At 43.6% G+C, this 15,898-nt stretch overlaps 1 protein-coding gene across 18 annotated transcripts in view; it reads left to right on the top strand.

Moving 5' to 3' along the window:
* The window catches only part of Sema6d (semaphorin 6D), a 57,810-nt gene extending 42,434 nt beyond the window's left edge, over positions 1–15,376 (top strand). For 6 of the 18 annotated variants that reach the window (XM_036183950.1, XM_036183952.1, XM_036183951.1 and 3 more), the window contains 18 exons: positions 1,191–1,353; positions 1,755–1,866; positions 2,522–2,582; positions 2,699–2,761; positions 2,865–2,966; positions 3,203–3,293; positions 3,715–3,834; positions 4,506–4,594; positions 5,304–5,521; positions 5,631–5,762; positions 6,073–6,228; positions 6,312–6,485; positions 7,173–7,313; positions 7,409–7,486; positions 7,842–7,942; positions 8,311–8,367; positions 9,822–9,989; positions 11,644–13,462. In XM_036183950.1, the coding sequence (XP_036039843.1) occupies positions 1,245–1,353; positions 1,755–1,866; positions 2,522–2,582; positions 2,699–2,761; positions 2,865–2,966; positions 3,203–3,293; positions 3,715–3,834; positions 4,506–4,594; positions 5,304–5,521; positions 5,631–5,762; positions 6,073–6,228; positions 6,312–6,485; positions 7,173–7,313; positions 7,409–7,486; positions 7,842–7,942; positions 8,311–8,367; positions 9,822–9,989; positions 11,644–12,932 (3,261 nt within the window). In that variant the 5' untranslated portion in view covers positions 1,191–1,244 and the 3' untranslated portion in view covers positions 12,933–13,462. Of the gene's footprint in view, positions 1–1,190; positions 1,354–1,754; positions 1,867–2,521; positions 2,583–2,698; positions 2,762–2,864; positions 2,967–3,202; positions 3,294–3,714; positions 3,835–4,505; positions 4,595–5,303; positions 5,522–5,630; positions 5,763–6,072; positions 6,229–6,311; positions 6,486–7,172; positions 7,314–7,408; positions 7,487–7,841; positions 7,943–8,310; positions 8,368–9,821; positions 9,990–11,643 lie in introns of all 18 variants that reach the window. The other 12 variants (XM_036183955.1, XM_036183954.1, XM_036183956.1 and 9 more) reach the window with 12 other exon arrangements.
* Positions 15,377–15,898: the final 522 nt, after the last annotated feature.

Below are 15,898 nucleotides of genomic sequence, written 5' to 3' on the forward strand. Positions count from 1 at the left end.
GGCCCAGAAAACCCAGTTCATTTCATCAATGAGTTGCTAACATTTACAGATCTTTTAACTCTGTTCTGTTTTCATGGTTTTATTGGGGTATTGATCTACAGTAACTGTACATATTTAATGTGTGATTTAATATCTGTGAAACATAACTTCAATAAAAATGATGAATATAGCCATTCCTCTTAAAAGTCTCTTTGTAATGCCATCTGTTTGAAGGAAAAAACACCCATTTATTTCCTCTGTCTAGTTTGGAGCGGAGTCTGGTCAGGGACTCAGCTGACTGCTCTGGACTCCAGCCTTGCCCTGGAGGCACCATGAAAGTCAGAGTGAATTTTTTTTGTTGTTTTTTGGGGTTTTTTTTTTGTTTGTTTTTTGTCAGCCTTTGGTTTTCCCACCTAACAAAGGAGGGTGTTCGGACTAAGGTCCCCTACAGCTCAAATCCTAATAAAGTGAAGAAGATGGTGTACTTAGGACAGTGGTTTGTGTCTGGATGGTTTTATGTTAGAACACAGATGTCCCTAGAGGCTGGGTCCCAGCTGGCCTACTCTGTCACTTCCTGCTTTACGGATTGGTTTTCACGAAATCATCTTTATTTCTTTTTAGTCCCTTTCACCCTAATGCAAGGTCACTGATCCCTTTTTGCAAGTTGGTCTTCAAAACACCTGTTTGAGAATGTAGGACTGTGGCTCAGCGGTGCTCAATGCTCAATGCTCGGCAGCACTTATGCAAAAAGCCGGTGGCTGAGGGCAAGGTCATCAGCTCTGGCTTTTCAAGGCCGTTTGGGCCTTTTGTGGGAGGAAGAGACATGTTGTATCATGTGTTTCAGGACTGGGGGAAGGGATACAGATTGGAGTTTAATTAAAATTCTGATTCCTACTTTGCCCACTTCCTTGCCAAGTCAGCAGCCAACACTTCTGTTTGTGGTTCTGGTGATTTTGCTGCAATGACACAGAGTTGCCTCCAAAATGCTGGCAAATGAACCCGAAGCATCAGTATGCTCACCAGGTGCTTTAGCTGGACCTGGCTTGGTGCTGCCTTCTGTCTGTTCTTGGGGATACCTGTCTGCCACTGCCAGGTGTCTTGGTTGATAGGGAGCTATGGAAAGAGGTGGGCAAAAAAGTGGGATCGTCTATGAATGAGAAAGTAATTTCAGCACAGCGTAAAGGTCTTCCCATAACGCTTTTGTCTTCCAGGTAGCTAGGTGGCATTTCTGAGGAGGGGTCGCTCAGATCTCTTCTTGGCCAGCCATGAGGTTCTTTCTGCTTTGCTTCCACGTGCTGTGCCTGCTGGTCTCCAGGTTACGGGCAGTCAGCTTCCCGGAAGACGACGAGCCCCTTAACACTGTTGATTATCACTGTAAGTCACCCAAAGCCCTGTCGTCCTTTTCAAAGGAAGCCTCATGTTTGCCTCGTTCTATGTAGATTCATTTTCAGCGCCAGAGACAGATTTTAATATGTCTGTGCAATGTTTTGCCCATTAAATCATCTGATTCTTTTCCTCGGCTGTGCAGAAACTGAGCCAGTTCTGCTGGGCGCTGTCCTGCAGCAGCCTGTACATAGAAATTATATATTTTCAGTAAAAAAGAAAAAGACCACTTGCTGACATTCTCCATCTTTTACTAATTTATATTCAAGACCTTAAGAGAGGAATTTAGTTAAAACCCTTCCTACAAGTACTATATACAGCTAATCAATGCTGGCTATTGATTCTTCAGCTCTGTAATCCTGACTGATGGTTTAGCCCATTTTTACTTGCAGATTCAAGGCAATATCCGGTTTTTAGAGGACGCCCTTCAGGCAACGAATCGCAGCATAGGCTGGACTTTCAGCTGATGCTGAAAATTCGAGACACACTTTACATTGCTGGCAGGTAATTTTCCTTTCGTTGGTTTATTAGATTAAAATTCTTTTCTCTTGTGGTGCTTGCATTAATGTGTCTAGTTCATGAAAAACTAATATGTGATTGTGATCAAGAATTGCAAGTAGCCAAAAATACTCTCCATGAAGAGCATGTTGGGTATCAATTACAGAATACAGGGGTTGAGGATTTAGCTCAGTGGTAGAGTACTTGCCTAGCAAGCGCAAGGCCCTGGGTTCAACCCTCAGCTCCACAAAAAACAAAACAAAACGAAACCAATTACAGAATACAGAACTACAGACCTCTGTGACACATCCAGAAATCACACATCATTCTTTTGTCCTAAATGAACAGGGGAGAAAAAAAACATTCTTCATTCTTTTCTAACTAAGAATTATTCAAGCAGATATCAGAAACATGCCCATGCTAATGCCCAGTTTGCCCCACGCCTGGAGGGAAATGCCTCCTTTGCTCCTTGACTGCAGTGATTCATGGAAGCATCTCACTAACGAAAAAGCACTCCTTGCTAACTAACTGTGTGCAAGTCACGGAAAAGCCTGATGATCTTCAAAGAACAGGGATGGCAGGATCTGTAAAGATGAAATAAGAGACAGCTTAGCGTTTATGCATTCACATAATATGACTCACACTGCCTTGTTTCCAACAGAGATCAAGTCTATACAGTGAACTTAAATGAAATCCCCAAAACAGAGGTCATACCAAGCAAGGTGAGCCATCAGCTACAGAGGGCAAATATATTCACACTCCCTCTGAGCTTCAGTAACGCCCCCTCCAAAAGCGCATCCTTTTAAAACTGAGCTTTGATTTTACTTGATTCATCCAGAAGCTGACGTGGAGGTCCAGGCAGCAGGATCGAGAAAACTGTGCTATGAAAGGCAAGCATAAAGTGAGTACAGTGGATGGGTGCCTGCTCCGCTCCCTCTGTGGACCTGCCGCCATAATGTCAGCATAGGAGATGTCTGATCGCCACGTCATTATTTTTCCTTTAGGATGAGTGCCACAACTTCATCAAAGTATTTGTCCCAAGAAACGATGAGATGGTTTTTGTTTGTGGTACCAATGCTTTCAACCCGATGTGTAGATACTATAGGGTAAGTATGTTGTATATGATGTTTTCCCCTTCAACGATATATTCTTTCACTGGTTTGCTATTAGAGATGAATCTTCTCTGCTATAACCCAGTGATTTGTTTTATCTCTAATGTTATAAGAGAATACAAAACAGAATCCCTCAAATAAAATTTCAATATAAATAAAGCAATGTTGCCTTCAAACAAGTACATTGAACAGATGTGACACTAGCTATTTTTTTTTTCTCTCTCTTGCAGTTGAATACCTTAGAGTATGATGGGGAAGAAATTAGCGGCCTGGCACGATGCCCATTTGATGCCAGACAAACCAATGTTGCCCTCTTTGCTGGTAAGAAGCTGTGGTGTATTGAATATCAATGATTAATGACATTGGAGGTACAAAAGAATTTAAAGGGAGAAAAAAGATTATACTTTACATAAGTATTTCAAAGTTTAAAGCCAATGAACAAATTGTTAGGAAGAATATGTGAAAAAAAATGAGGATCTCAGTGACTGGGACAAGTATTTTCACACGTGGCTCTGCCATTAACTAAGCTACTGACCCTGAATACGTTGCTTAATTTTTGGTGCTGAGGTCCCTCATCTGCAAAATTAGGTAATGTCATACGACAGCCAGTCAGAGGTTGAGGGTGAGCACAGGTGTAGTTTATTGCAAAGATAATGGTGACAAGTGGAACCTGCAGAAGGTAGCATGCTAACATACCGTAGGTAATTATGGTTATTTTACCAAATTATAACTTTGGTTTCAGATGGGAAACTGTATTCTGCCACAGTGGCCGACTTCCTGGCCAGTGATGCTGTCATTTATAGAAGCATGGGTGACGGATCTGCCCTTAGAACAATAAAATATGATTCCAAATGGATCAAAGGTACCTATGAGGAGCCATGCCATTGGGTTATTGGGGACGGTTAGAAGGCTTACTCGGGAGCAGCAGCCATGTTCAGAGCATGACTTTGAATTGTTCATCTAGAATAAGCATGTGGTGTTTTGCCTATGAACGGAGCATTGACAGGGAATAATCAGACTAGTAGCCATGTCAGGGAGTAAGTTTATCCAGGCAGTTATGCCAAGAGGCCAAAGCAAGACCAAACAACTAAAGAGAGACCTTGTCTTCACGGATCAATTTGTCTAACTCCAAATGCACACAGTGCTACCCTCCCATGCCCGTCCACCCATCCTGGAGCATTAATAATGAGAACTGATGAGTTAATATTTATAGAGACATTTTGTTCTTTAGATTCTGAAAATCGGGGTTTTTAAAAAAAATTCTCAATATGAGGTTTTCTTCCCTAGTTAAATAGGTTAATGAATAAATCTGTTGAAACGTAGACCTTTGCTGTAGACCAGTTCCCTGTAGGCCCTTTTCTACAGTCCATTAGCTGACTTGAAAGACATAAGCTCTCTGAAGCTCGAACACACCCATATGGGGACTCTCTGAAATCATTGCTCCAAGGGTAGTTATGCAACATACCTGGCAGTCAGGGTCTTACACTCATTGGTTCATCCTTTAAGAATGGTTTGTTTTCAATTTTCTTTCAGAACCACACTTTCTTCATGCCATAGAATATGGAAACTATGTCTATTTCTTCTTCAGAGAAATTGCTGTGGAACATAATAACTTAGGCAAGGCAAGTATATGTGCCTGATGTGCACTCTGGACATAACCAGCGTGGAATCCCACCCACGAGGATAGAGTGATGGGTGCTCTCCTGGCTTGTTTCAAAGCACTTACTTTAGTGCATATGAGGCCAAGTCAGGGAACCGGGTTTGCTGACTGTACAGCTGACAGTTGGTAGACACCTCACAATGCCCAGAGTGGGAACAGCTGCCTCCGCAGGCTTTCATATTTTTTATTTCTATCAACGTAGAAAGTGGAGGCTTCTTTTTTATTCTCTAGAAAGTCATCAATGGTCTCATCCTTTCCAATGTCAAAGGCAGAACAGAGAACAGGAACCTCTCCTGTTCAAACTAGAGTGTTACTGTAAAAACCCCTGTGTTGCTTGAGTATGGTATCTTCTTCTGTGATCACATTCAAGGACTGTACATTTTATTAATAATATGAGAAGCAGTAGAAAAAGTTAGGGACGGAAGTACGGACATGGTTTTCATTCAGCCAGGAAGATAGATGGCTCATGTCTCGGGGAGCCTGTTTGGCAATGTGGGAAAAACTCTGCATTGCATTCTCACTGCGGAAGCACAGTGAGGGGCAGCTTGTTCTGAGCCAGACGTCTATTTTGTTTGTTTTCTTTTTTGCCCCTTCCTTAAGCAGCAACATTTTGCTGTGTTCCTCTTCCGGGCTCATAACCTCATCCATCCTTGCCTTTTGTCTCCCGGCAGGCTGTGTATTCCCGCGTGGCTCGCATTTGTAAAAACGACATGGGTGGTTCACAGCGGGTCCTGGAGAAGCACTGGACTTCCTTCCTGAAGGCTCGGCTTAACTGCTCTGTCCCCGGAGATTCCTTTTTCTACTTTGATGTCCTGCAGTCCATCACAGACATCATCCACATCAATGGCATCCCCACCGTGATTGGGGTCTTCACCACGCAGCTCAACAGGTGGGGACAAGCGGAACCCTGGTCCTCCCTGAGGAGCTCTGTGCTCCGAGTTGGAACCCGGCACAGCCCCAAGCGCCAGTCTCTTCCTCACTGTTTTCTCATCTTTCAGCATTCCTGGTTCTGCAGTCTGTGCCTTCAGCATGGACGACATTGAGAAGGTGTTCGAAGGGCGATTCAAAGAACAGAAAACCCCAGACTCTGTTTGGACGGCAGTTCCCGAAGACAAAGTCCCAAAACCAAGGTAAAGGAGAGTCGAAAGGTTTTTGTATTGAACAAACCCGTTGTGAATGCTGGCACCATCCCTCCATCCGTTCTCCCTCCCCAGCAGAGTGTCTCTCTGAGGCAGTCCCCACAAAGCCAATAAATGGTGGTCCTGTTACACCCTGTGCATGTGGATGTGAAGGGCCCATGGAATTCTGGGAAATGACATTGCTCCTCTGGCCTTTCCATCACTTCTCCCTCTCTTGGCCTCTTTCCTACAGAATCTGTGCTTACTCCTTAAATACAGTTATGTGAGTGAGACTGACTGAGGATCGCTGTTCTCATTTCAGGCCTGGCTGTTGTGCCAAGCATGGCCTTGCAGAAGCTTACAAAACCTCCATCGACTTTCCAGATGAGACCCTGTCTTTCATCAAATCCCATCCCCTGATGGACTCTGCGGTCCCACCCATTGCTGAGGAGCCCTGGTTCACAAAGACACGGGTCAGGTGAGACTCCAGGCAGTTGGCTTCTACCCCACAGTTCTCCCGCCACTGGCTTCCTGGGCTGACTTGCCTCTCTCCTCTGCCAGGTACAGGTTGACGGCCATCGAAGTGGACCATTCGGCCGGGCCCTACCAAAACTACACAGTCATCTTTGTCGGCTCTGAAGCTGGTGTGGTGCTGAAAGTATTGGCAAAGACCAGCCCTTTCTCTTTGAATGACAGCGTATTGCTGGAGGAGATTGAAGCTTACAACCAAGCCAAGTGAGTACGTTTGAGGAGAAATCTCTTCAGCTCTGCTCAGAAGTGTCTGGTCTCATCTGGCCATCTCCTTTCAGACTTCTAAACTAGTGGCACTCTGTAGCAGTTCTGTTTGGGTTTTATTATGTATCTCCCCACTGAGATGCCCTTCAGGCTTGTTTGTTTTCGTAAGCCCACTAGGGCAAGGAGGGTGAACAGCTGATGAGTTTAAAAATAAGTCAGCCCTTCTTTCTCACCTGTGAAAAATGAGAACATCTTAGCACCATCTTACCTTGCAGATCTATTTTGGGATGCTGCATGTGGCACAGTTGGTAGTGAGCAGGCGCATGGAGAATATACTTAGAGTTGTTCTAACCAGGGAACTGAGACTGTTCGGACAATTAAAACACATAAGAAATCAGTGACGGAAGTAGAGCACAGGAGACAGACACCCAGAGGCCTCCAGCTTTAGAATATCATCATCCTTCTCATTTGCTAGCGTCCTACACAGCTGCAATTCCATTCAACCAGGACAGAATTTTCAAGACCCTTTATCCAGCTTGATTTGCAGCCAGTTAGACAAAAGCAGAGACCTGTATCCTGTGATTATTATTTCTCAAAGTAAGCACTTGGCTTGCTTGATCACACCTCTGGTATGGGTGGTGCCGGTTTGACTTCAATGTATGTCTTCATAATGTACCCACAAAACAGGTGCAGCGCTGAGAGCGAGGAGGACAGAAAGGTCGTCTCGTTGCAGTTGGACAAAGAGCACCATGCTTTGTACGTGGCCTTCTCTAGCTGCGTTGTCCGCATCCCCCTCAGTCGCTGTGAGCGCTATGGGTCCTGTAAAAAGTAAGCTTGTGTTTGTTTTCCCACGCCAGCTCTTGTGACGGCATACCCCGTGCTGATAAGAAAGTCCACATCACAGTTTGTTTGGTCTTCGACAGGTCTTGCATTGCATCACGTGACCCGTACTGCGGTTGGTTAAGCCAGGGAGTTTGTGAGAGGGTGACCCTAGGGATGCTGTAAGTACCCTGGACCACCTAACTGTCTTCTCTCAGAGTATCAACTACACCTGAAAAAGAAATTAAATTTTCAGATATACTGCCTTTCGTTTCCTTCATTACTTTTTCTGGTATGGGGAAAGTTATTAAAAAAGAAAATCTAAAATTTGAAAGGGGAACGAGATTTAGACGCAGCAACCCTTAGGACAACAGGTTCTGGAGAGAGACTGTTTCACTCCCTCAGACGTCCTAGATGAACTAACAAGTAGTCCCTTTGGCAAGTCTGTTGAGTCGTCAGTGTGTTCTCTCTGCTTACTGTCACTAACCAGTCTGTGTTCTCGGCTCTGTCCTGGTTGTCCCTTGTGTCCCTATGAAGGCTGTTAACCGAAGACTTGTTTGCTTCCCATAACCACAGCGCTGGAGGATATGAGCAAGACACAGAGTATGGCAACACGGCCCACCTAGGGGACTGCCACGGTAAGACAGACACCTCCCTTCCCTCCGGCTGCTGCTTTTGACTATGTTTGCACGCCCACATTATTTTACAACCAGTCTTTATAATGACTTGGGACACATACCACCTAGCATTTAACTTAAACTTCGCAAAAGCTGAGCTGTTTGGTCATGGGGGTCCATTAGAAAAGATTCTGAATTTTTCTTTTCCTTCACCATTGGAACTTTTGTTAAAAAAAAAAAAAAAAAAAGTCTAGAGAGAGGGAGTCTAACCAGTAGACTTTTAATTCGTAGTCTTTTCTTTTGACTTTTTCCTATTACTTGGAATTCATAAACTTTTTGCTTTCTTTCAGTTACTTTCCACTGATTACTTGTTCCTTTAATCCCTTTAGAAAGTTTGCCTACTTCAACTACACCAGATTACAAAATATTTGGCGGTCCAACATCTGGTTAGTTTTTTTTAATTTTTTTGAATTAACAGTCTTTTCTTTCCTTCAGTTCGGCATTTTCAGCCCCTCCCCCTCCTTTTGCGCAGTTTGGCAGCCCTTCATTTTTCTGCTTTGACTCATAACCCTCTGAAGGTCCTGAAGATGTTTTCTTACTCAACCCTCCACCCATGTGTAGCATGTTAATGATTCATCATTGACCGAGGCACATCCGTAAGAACAGTCCAATGGGTTGACATATACCGCATTTCAACTGCACGCCGGCCGCCCAGCTTCCTTCTCTCTCAGCCCTTTGCCTTGTGAATGCTCCTTCTGGCCATCTGTACACCATGGATGACAGAACTGCATAATTTCCCCCTTCTCTCCCCACCTTTCATAAGACCAAGGAATGAACAATACACATTTTTGTTAAATGTGTATTTCTAAGTTTTAAAGATCTTTTTTGAATGTTTTGTGGTGATCCCAGCAATCTCTGAATGTGGTGTTTTCAGTGGTGTGGAAGTAGCTTCAGTTGAATGAAGCTGGAATTCGTTGTACAAAGATGTACAGTGGGGTCTCCATGCACATCTGTCTGTCTGTGTTCGTTTAGAAGTCTCTACCTGTAACTGTTGGATCAGTCTATACCTCGTCTAAAAGCATATGCTTATATATTCTTGGGAATCTACTAGGTTAACGCTGGTAATAGATACAGAAAGGTTCAGTTGCTCTTCGGTCTATGCTGCTTCTAGGGTTCACATCAGTTTCATCCCTCAGGGGAGAGAAAAGGATGGCTGATTACATGTATCCCAGCATCCTTATTCAGTGTGTAAATGCCATTGCTTGTGCATGAGTTACTGCTAACTCTTTGGAAGAAACTCCCCAGGCATTTCAGAGAACAGAGCAAGGTTTGTGCTGCACTGTGGATGGGGGCTCCCCGTGCAGTGAGAGCTCTGCAAATGGACAGGAGGCTCTGGAGAAGCAGAATGGCCTCTTAGGCAGAACTGGTTTATCAGGTCCCAAATCAACTGTTTACTTGGACTTGACCAGGTATTTTCTAAATGTAATTCCATTATAGCTTCACCAGTGAAGAGAAGGGTATAAAGACCCCCCTCCCCCAACCATTCACCAAAGTTCTCTGTACAATACATATTACAAATAAATGAAATGACCCCCAGGAGCTAGAGAGAAGCAGAGGCAGCCTGAGTTGGGACTTCTGTTACATTTCCATGAGGAGGCTTCACTAGGAATGTTTGAGGACCTTTACTGTTAAAATCTGCATAATATGTCTTCATTGTCAACTTCTAGTTTTCATGCTTCTCTTACAAGGAAAGGATTTGGTCTAGTCCCCTCAGGTGTGCTTTTACAAAATTCTAGGACAGGATTTCTCAGAACATTTACTTGACTTTAAAATGCAACAAAGCAATCAGAAAGCTCTTCTGACGCTAGCCATGTTAATGGACATCTGTTTGCCACCACAGACATGGAGGTCTCTTCATCTTCTGTTGCCACTGTGGCAAGTAGCCCAGAAATTACCTCTAAAGTGGCTGATACCTGGAGACCTAAACTGACGAGCTCCCGGAAATTTATAGTTCAAGATGACCCATACACTTCTGATTTTACTGATACTATATCAGGTATCCCAAAGGGTAAGGCCTGGCCAGGCACCTCATCTCTAACTGCATGGAAACCTGACTCCTGGCATGGCTCTCAGAGGGGAAACTCAGTAGAATTAACTGCAGGTGCCTTCCCTTAGCACCTGTGGCCACAGTAACTTTGCTGTCCTGTGGTTAAGTCTGAGTTCATTCCTGCCCAGGACATCGCTCCTGAAACAGCCACTCAGACAATCTAATCTGCGCTGGTTTCCGCCTGGAGACACTGAGAGCCTGCTGTATTATCAGAGAACTTTGAGGGTCACCCTCAAAAATAAAATTAAAAAAAAAAAACCTCACAGATGACAAATATCCTGTTACCAAAATTCTATCGAGGAGACTTTCTCTGCCCCTTACTTAGCTTCAACTGCAAATGTAACGTGGAAAGGATATGTGGGGGTGACAAGTCACTCAGATGCCACAAGCAGATGACATAGTACTTGTCTGTAATTACTGCTTTCAGCACATAATAAAGTTTAAACGCTGCCTGATCAAGTTGCTTATTAGATTTAATACTTCAAGAAAAAACAAAAAGTCTATCCCTTTGTGTATAAGCTGTGGCCTCAGGTTTCCAATCAGTTCTTACAGCATTGCCTTGTCATTTATGATTTACTTCTTTTGATTTTTGTTTCCTGTATTGTCATTGCAAACAGTTTTTAATCATTATTTCTGTTTTGATTTCTTCAGTAATACCATTTCTTTGTTCTTTTCTTTCCTGGTCTTTCACAGTGCCATTAAATTCCATAACTTTGACAGCTGATTAAAACCAACTAACAGTCAGCCTCACTACTATCCCAATGCCAGAGAACCCACCCCGTCACTCTGACTCAGTCACTCTGCGATAGCTGCATGTGTAACATATAACGGACGTGAATACCTCTCAATCTAACGTTTCCTTAATCAATTCTCAGATGTCTGTGGTTGCATTAAAATTTCCAATAATTACAAACTAACTCACTCTTCACTCCCTAGGTCTAATTTAAGTATTCCTCAAATGCCTCCAGATAATGTAATGGTATTCTTAAACTAATATATAGATTATTTTCTTACACTGTCCCGTTTTCTTACATAGTAGATACTTCATGAATATTTCATCCCAAGATGAAATTTCAAAACAGAAGTGTAGATTTGTACTTAACAATTACCAAGTAGCTGCTTTTTAGCTTGTGACCAGTTACGCTTTTGTTCTAGTTAACACAGCTGTATTAGCATAGCTATTTTAGCGTGACGCGTGTGTTTGCTAATTCAGACACTTCCTTAACTCCAGCTGCAACTCTTTAATCCTTATTTAGGAATTAGGTGAGAATCCTAAGGTAAATGTTTCTGAAATATTCTAACTCTGCTCTTTAGATAGAAACTTTTAAAATTCCTAACAACTGCTTAAAAGAGATTGGGGGGGAAGGAAGGGGAAACATATGCTAACGGAAGATTAGAGTTATGTTGACTTTTGCAGCAAGCATGTATGTTTCTGGAGATTGTATTGTGATTTCGGGGAGGGGGGCCAGAATACATGTGAAATTTTGTGATCTACTTGATCCTGTAAGCTAGGCATACGGAGCCTTTGAAGGTAGTATTGGTTCAGTGTAAGCTCTTCTATATTTAATGCTTTTTTTAAAGCACCCCCTTCAAAGTCTTCACATGTCTGTTGCAGGTGTACGGTGGGAAGTCCAGTCTGGAGACTCCAACCAGATGGTCCATATGAATGTCCTCATCACCTGCGTGTTTGCGGCTTTCGTCTTGGGCGCGTTCATTGCAGGGGTGGCTGTATACTGCTACCGCGACATGTTTGTTCGCAAGAACAGAAAGATCCACAAAGATGCGGAATCAGCCCAGTCATGCACAGACTCCAGTGGAAGCTTCGCCAAGCTGAATGGTCTCTTCGACAGTCCCGTCAAGGAATACCAACAGAACATTGATTCTCCTAAACTCTATAGCAACCTGCTGACCAGTCGGAAGGAGCTGCCACCCAACACGGATACAAAGTCCATGGTTATGGACCACCGAGGCCAGCCTCCAGAGCTGGCTGCCCTTCCCACACCAGAGTCCACACCTGTACTCCACCAGAAGACCCTGCAGGCCATGAAGAGCCACTCTGACAAGGCCCACGGCCATGGTGCTTCAAGGAAAGAACACCCCCAGTTTTTTCCTTCTAGTCCTCCACCCCATTCCCCATTAAGTCACGGGCATATCCCCAGTGCCATTGTTCTTCCAAACGCCACCCACGACTATAATACGTCATTTTCAAACTCTAATGCTCACAAAGCGGAAAAGAAACTTCAGAACATCGACCACCCTCTTACGAAGTCGTCCAGCAAGAGAGAGCACCGGCGTTCTGTGGATTCTAGAAACACCCTTAACGATCTCCTGAAGCATCTAAATGACCCAAACAGTAACCCCAAAGCCATCATGGGAGAAATCCATATGGCCCATCAAACCCTCATGCTGGACCCAGTAGGACCTATGTCTGAGGTCCCACCCAAGGTCCCTAACCGGGAGGCATCTCTATACTCCCCTCCCTCAACACTCCCCAGAAATAGCCCAACCAAGAGAGTAGATGTCCCCACCACCCCTGGGGTCCCAATGACATCTCTGGAAAGACAAAGGGGTTATCATAAAAATTCCTCCCAGAGGCACTCTATATCAGCTGTGCCTAAAAACTTAAACTCACCAAATGGTGTTTTGTTATCCAGACAGCCGAGTATGAACCGTGGAGGATATATGCCCACTCCCACTGGGGCGAAGGTGGACTATATTCAGGGGACACCTGTGAGTGTCCATCTGCAGCCTTCCCTCTCCAGACAGAGCAGCTACACCAGTAATGGCACCCTCCCCAGGACGGGACTAAAGAGGACACCCTCCTTAAAACCTGATGTGCCGCCAAAGCCTTCCTTTGTTCCTCAAACCACGTCTGTCAGACCACTGAACAAATACACTTACTAGGCCTCAAACGTGCTATTCCTGTGTGGCTTTATCCTGTCCCTGTTGTTGAGAGGTCGCTGTGAGGGTACCTTAAGACAAGATACCTGCTTGTATTTTAAGAGAAACAAGTAGCCAAAGAAACTCTGTAACTTTGGTAACAGCAGAACTTGCCACATGTAGTTACTGCAGCAAGGCTTCTGTGTACTTGCCTGAGACAAAGGGAGGTACTGGTCATTCCATTTCTCTCATGTGGAGCTGAAGGGGCTTTTGCAGCCTGCAAGGGCTCCCTTCACCAGTATAAAGAGCTGATACAGTACTCAGAAGACTGAACAAATACTTGAAAATGGGTTCAATTTAGACTGCCATTCTGTGTGGTCTTCCCATTAAATGTGAACATTTTAATATGTATGCATTCACCTTGCCTCTTGCACAAATGTCAAAATGAAAAGATGGGAATGTCTCAAAACAAAATGAGCTTGTAGATTATTACCAAGCAGTTTGCTAAAAAAAAATTCAATCTTTGACCCAAACTGTAGCATTTTTTTTTTTCATGTGTGGCACTGTTTTTTTTTATTTGATGCCACCAACAAAATTGTGTTAGAGGTGTGTGTGTGTGTGTGTGTGTGTGTGTGTGTGTGTGTGTGTGTGTGTGTAAGTGAGACAGTTTTGTACCCATTAGGATTTATTTAGGTGCCCATTGCAACTTTTTGTACTATGGAGTTGTTTACACTGAGCATGATTGAAGACAACTAGCTTCCTCCCACACCAGTCCATTGTGTTCAGCTCCGAGAAAGGAAGTCGAAGCTCCTTTGACTGTCAGATGATTAACTTAACCTATGTGGTACCCAAGGTCAGAACATTTAAGAGTTCTAAACAATTTTGTGCTGCTATTCATCAAAACTTCTATTCCAGCCTTGCCAGCTTAAGAAGTTAGAGATATTAAGAGGTATCCTTGATGTATCTACCAGTATTCAGTAGTAACATTTACCTGTCCACTGTGAATTAAAGCCTGAGGCACGCTACTTAACCCCGGACACACTCATAAGTGTTTATTTTGATTGTGTTACTTTATTTTCCATATAGCAAAAATGCTCTCCTGTTAACTCTTCCCTCCCCCAAGACAAAAAGAGAAAACCCAAACCAAGGACAAAAGAGACAGAAAAGGGATGACAGTTGGCTTGCCAGGGAGGGTCTGAAAAGCCATCGGTGGTGCCGTCCTGTGCTCTGTGTTGAGTTCCAAGGATTTTCTCCTGAGTCATGCAGGCAATGACAGTCAACTGTAAATACCACATGTGAGTTTACCTGGATCTGTGCATTTTGTGCCTTATTCACGAGAGTCATAGAAGTTCTGCACCATGCTGAGGGTTTCCACTATAGCGCATTCTTTCCCATGCGCCGGTTGTAAATGTTTTTCAGCCAGCACCTGAAGACTTCTTACAAAGTCATACAGCAACCTAGAGCACTTTGTTGTTGACCCCCCCCCCCACACACACACACCAGAATCAGAAGCAGCATACTCCATTGCCATGATAAACATTCCAGCCCTGCTCTTCTGATAATGTGAAGGCAGATGAGGGTTCCCAGGGAACATGGCACCTGAGGAAACCATGTCTGAAGTCATTTCTATGTAGCTTGGCAGGGCCCACTGACGGCTGATGATATACAGCCTACTGATGACTTTGGTTAACTCAATGCACATCGCCCAGTCATTTACCCAACCTAATCTAGAAATTACCGCAGCTGAGAAAGGCTCCTGACCCAGCCGGGTAAAGTTAACCAATATCTTGGGACAATGACGATGGTATGCATTACTTGTGGGGGAGGAATGGGTGCAGAACACCAGATCATTTTTATACAGAATGTAGAATACTGATGGAGTTGGTCTTTTCCTTCAAGAACATTCTTTTCTAGAGAAAATGATTCCCTGTGATTTCTTGGGAGCTCAAAAGCTGAAACACCTGTCCTCAGACTACTTCAGCTTTGCAACTAAAATATTACATACAGTTTAATCAATTAAACCAACCAACAATAAGCACTACGCAGTCTGCCACCAACAACGTGTTTGCATTTACCTTACCGATATTAATCCCAGCGCGGTAACTCTGTGTGACCCTGATAACATTTTGTAACATTGTGCTGCCTTAGAGTGTACTGTGAGTTCTGTCAGTATTTATGTTGAAATTTCTAACATGGATTCTAGTCTCTATTCTGTTAATTTAATTTTAAATGCTTTATCCATTTGTGCAAAGGTAAACACAGATTGTATCTTTTTTAATGGTACGGCATAAAAAGTAACCCTAAAGTGAAGTGACTCTATACTGTTTTATAGAGTACTTTAACATGTATAGATATCTTGTAAACTTGTATTGTGGATGTGTAAATAATATGTACTTTGGGTTTTTAACACCGCATGTAAAGTCAAAATAAAATATCCAAGTCATTACATTCTGCCTTCTGACATTTAAGAGGTTTATACTGCATCATTTTTTAGTGTCAGTAATGCTGTATTTATTTCAAAATCTAGTAACTTCTTCTTATCAGAAATATCTGTTACCTGGTCATATTATGTTCCCATTTTCTCCTTGGAAGACTGTCCTTAAAGGCTAGAGTCTGAAATTAGACAAGTGGTTCAGAGAAATCACATGACTGGGGGTCCTGCATCCACAGCCAACTGCTGATCTTGTGCCTTGATCTAGCTCAAAGAATATTTTAGAATTTATACACTGTGGGCTAGCTGGGTAGAGTGCTTAATGTGCAACCTTGAGGACCAGGGATTGAACCCCTAGCACTTTGAGCTTGGCATAGTAGCACTTCCTAAGACCAATGCTCTTAACAGATTCGAGACAGAAACAGGAGAGCCCTCCAAACAGGCTGGCTAGTCTAGTGTAAGCTGGGGTGAACAAGAGACCCTGTCCCAGGCATGGCGGAAGATATACCACTATACCCATGGTTGCCCTCTGATCTCCACACATGCACCATGGCATGCA

This window comes from Onychomys torridus, chromosome 4 (assembly GCF_903995425.1).
Source record: "Onychomys torridus chromosome 4, mOncTor1.1, whole genome shotgun sequence".
NCBI lineage: Eukaryota > Metazoa > Chordata > Mammalia > Rodentia > Cricetidae > Onychomys > Onychomys torridus.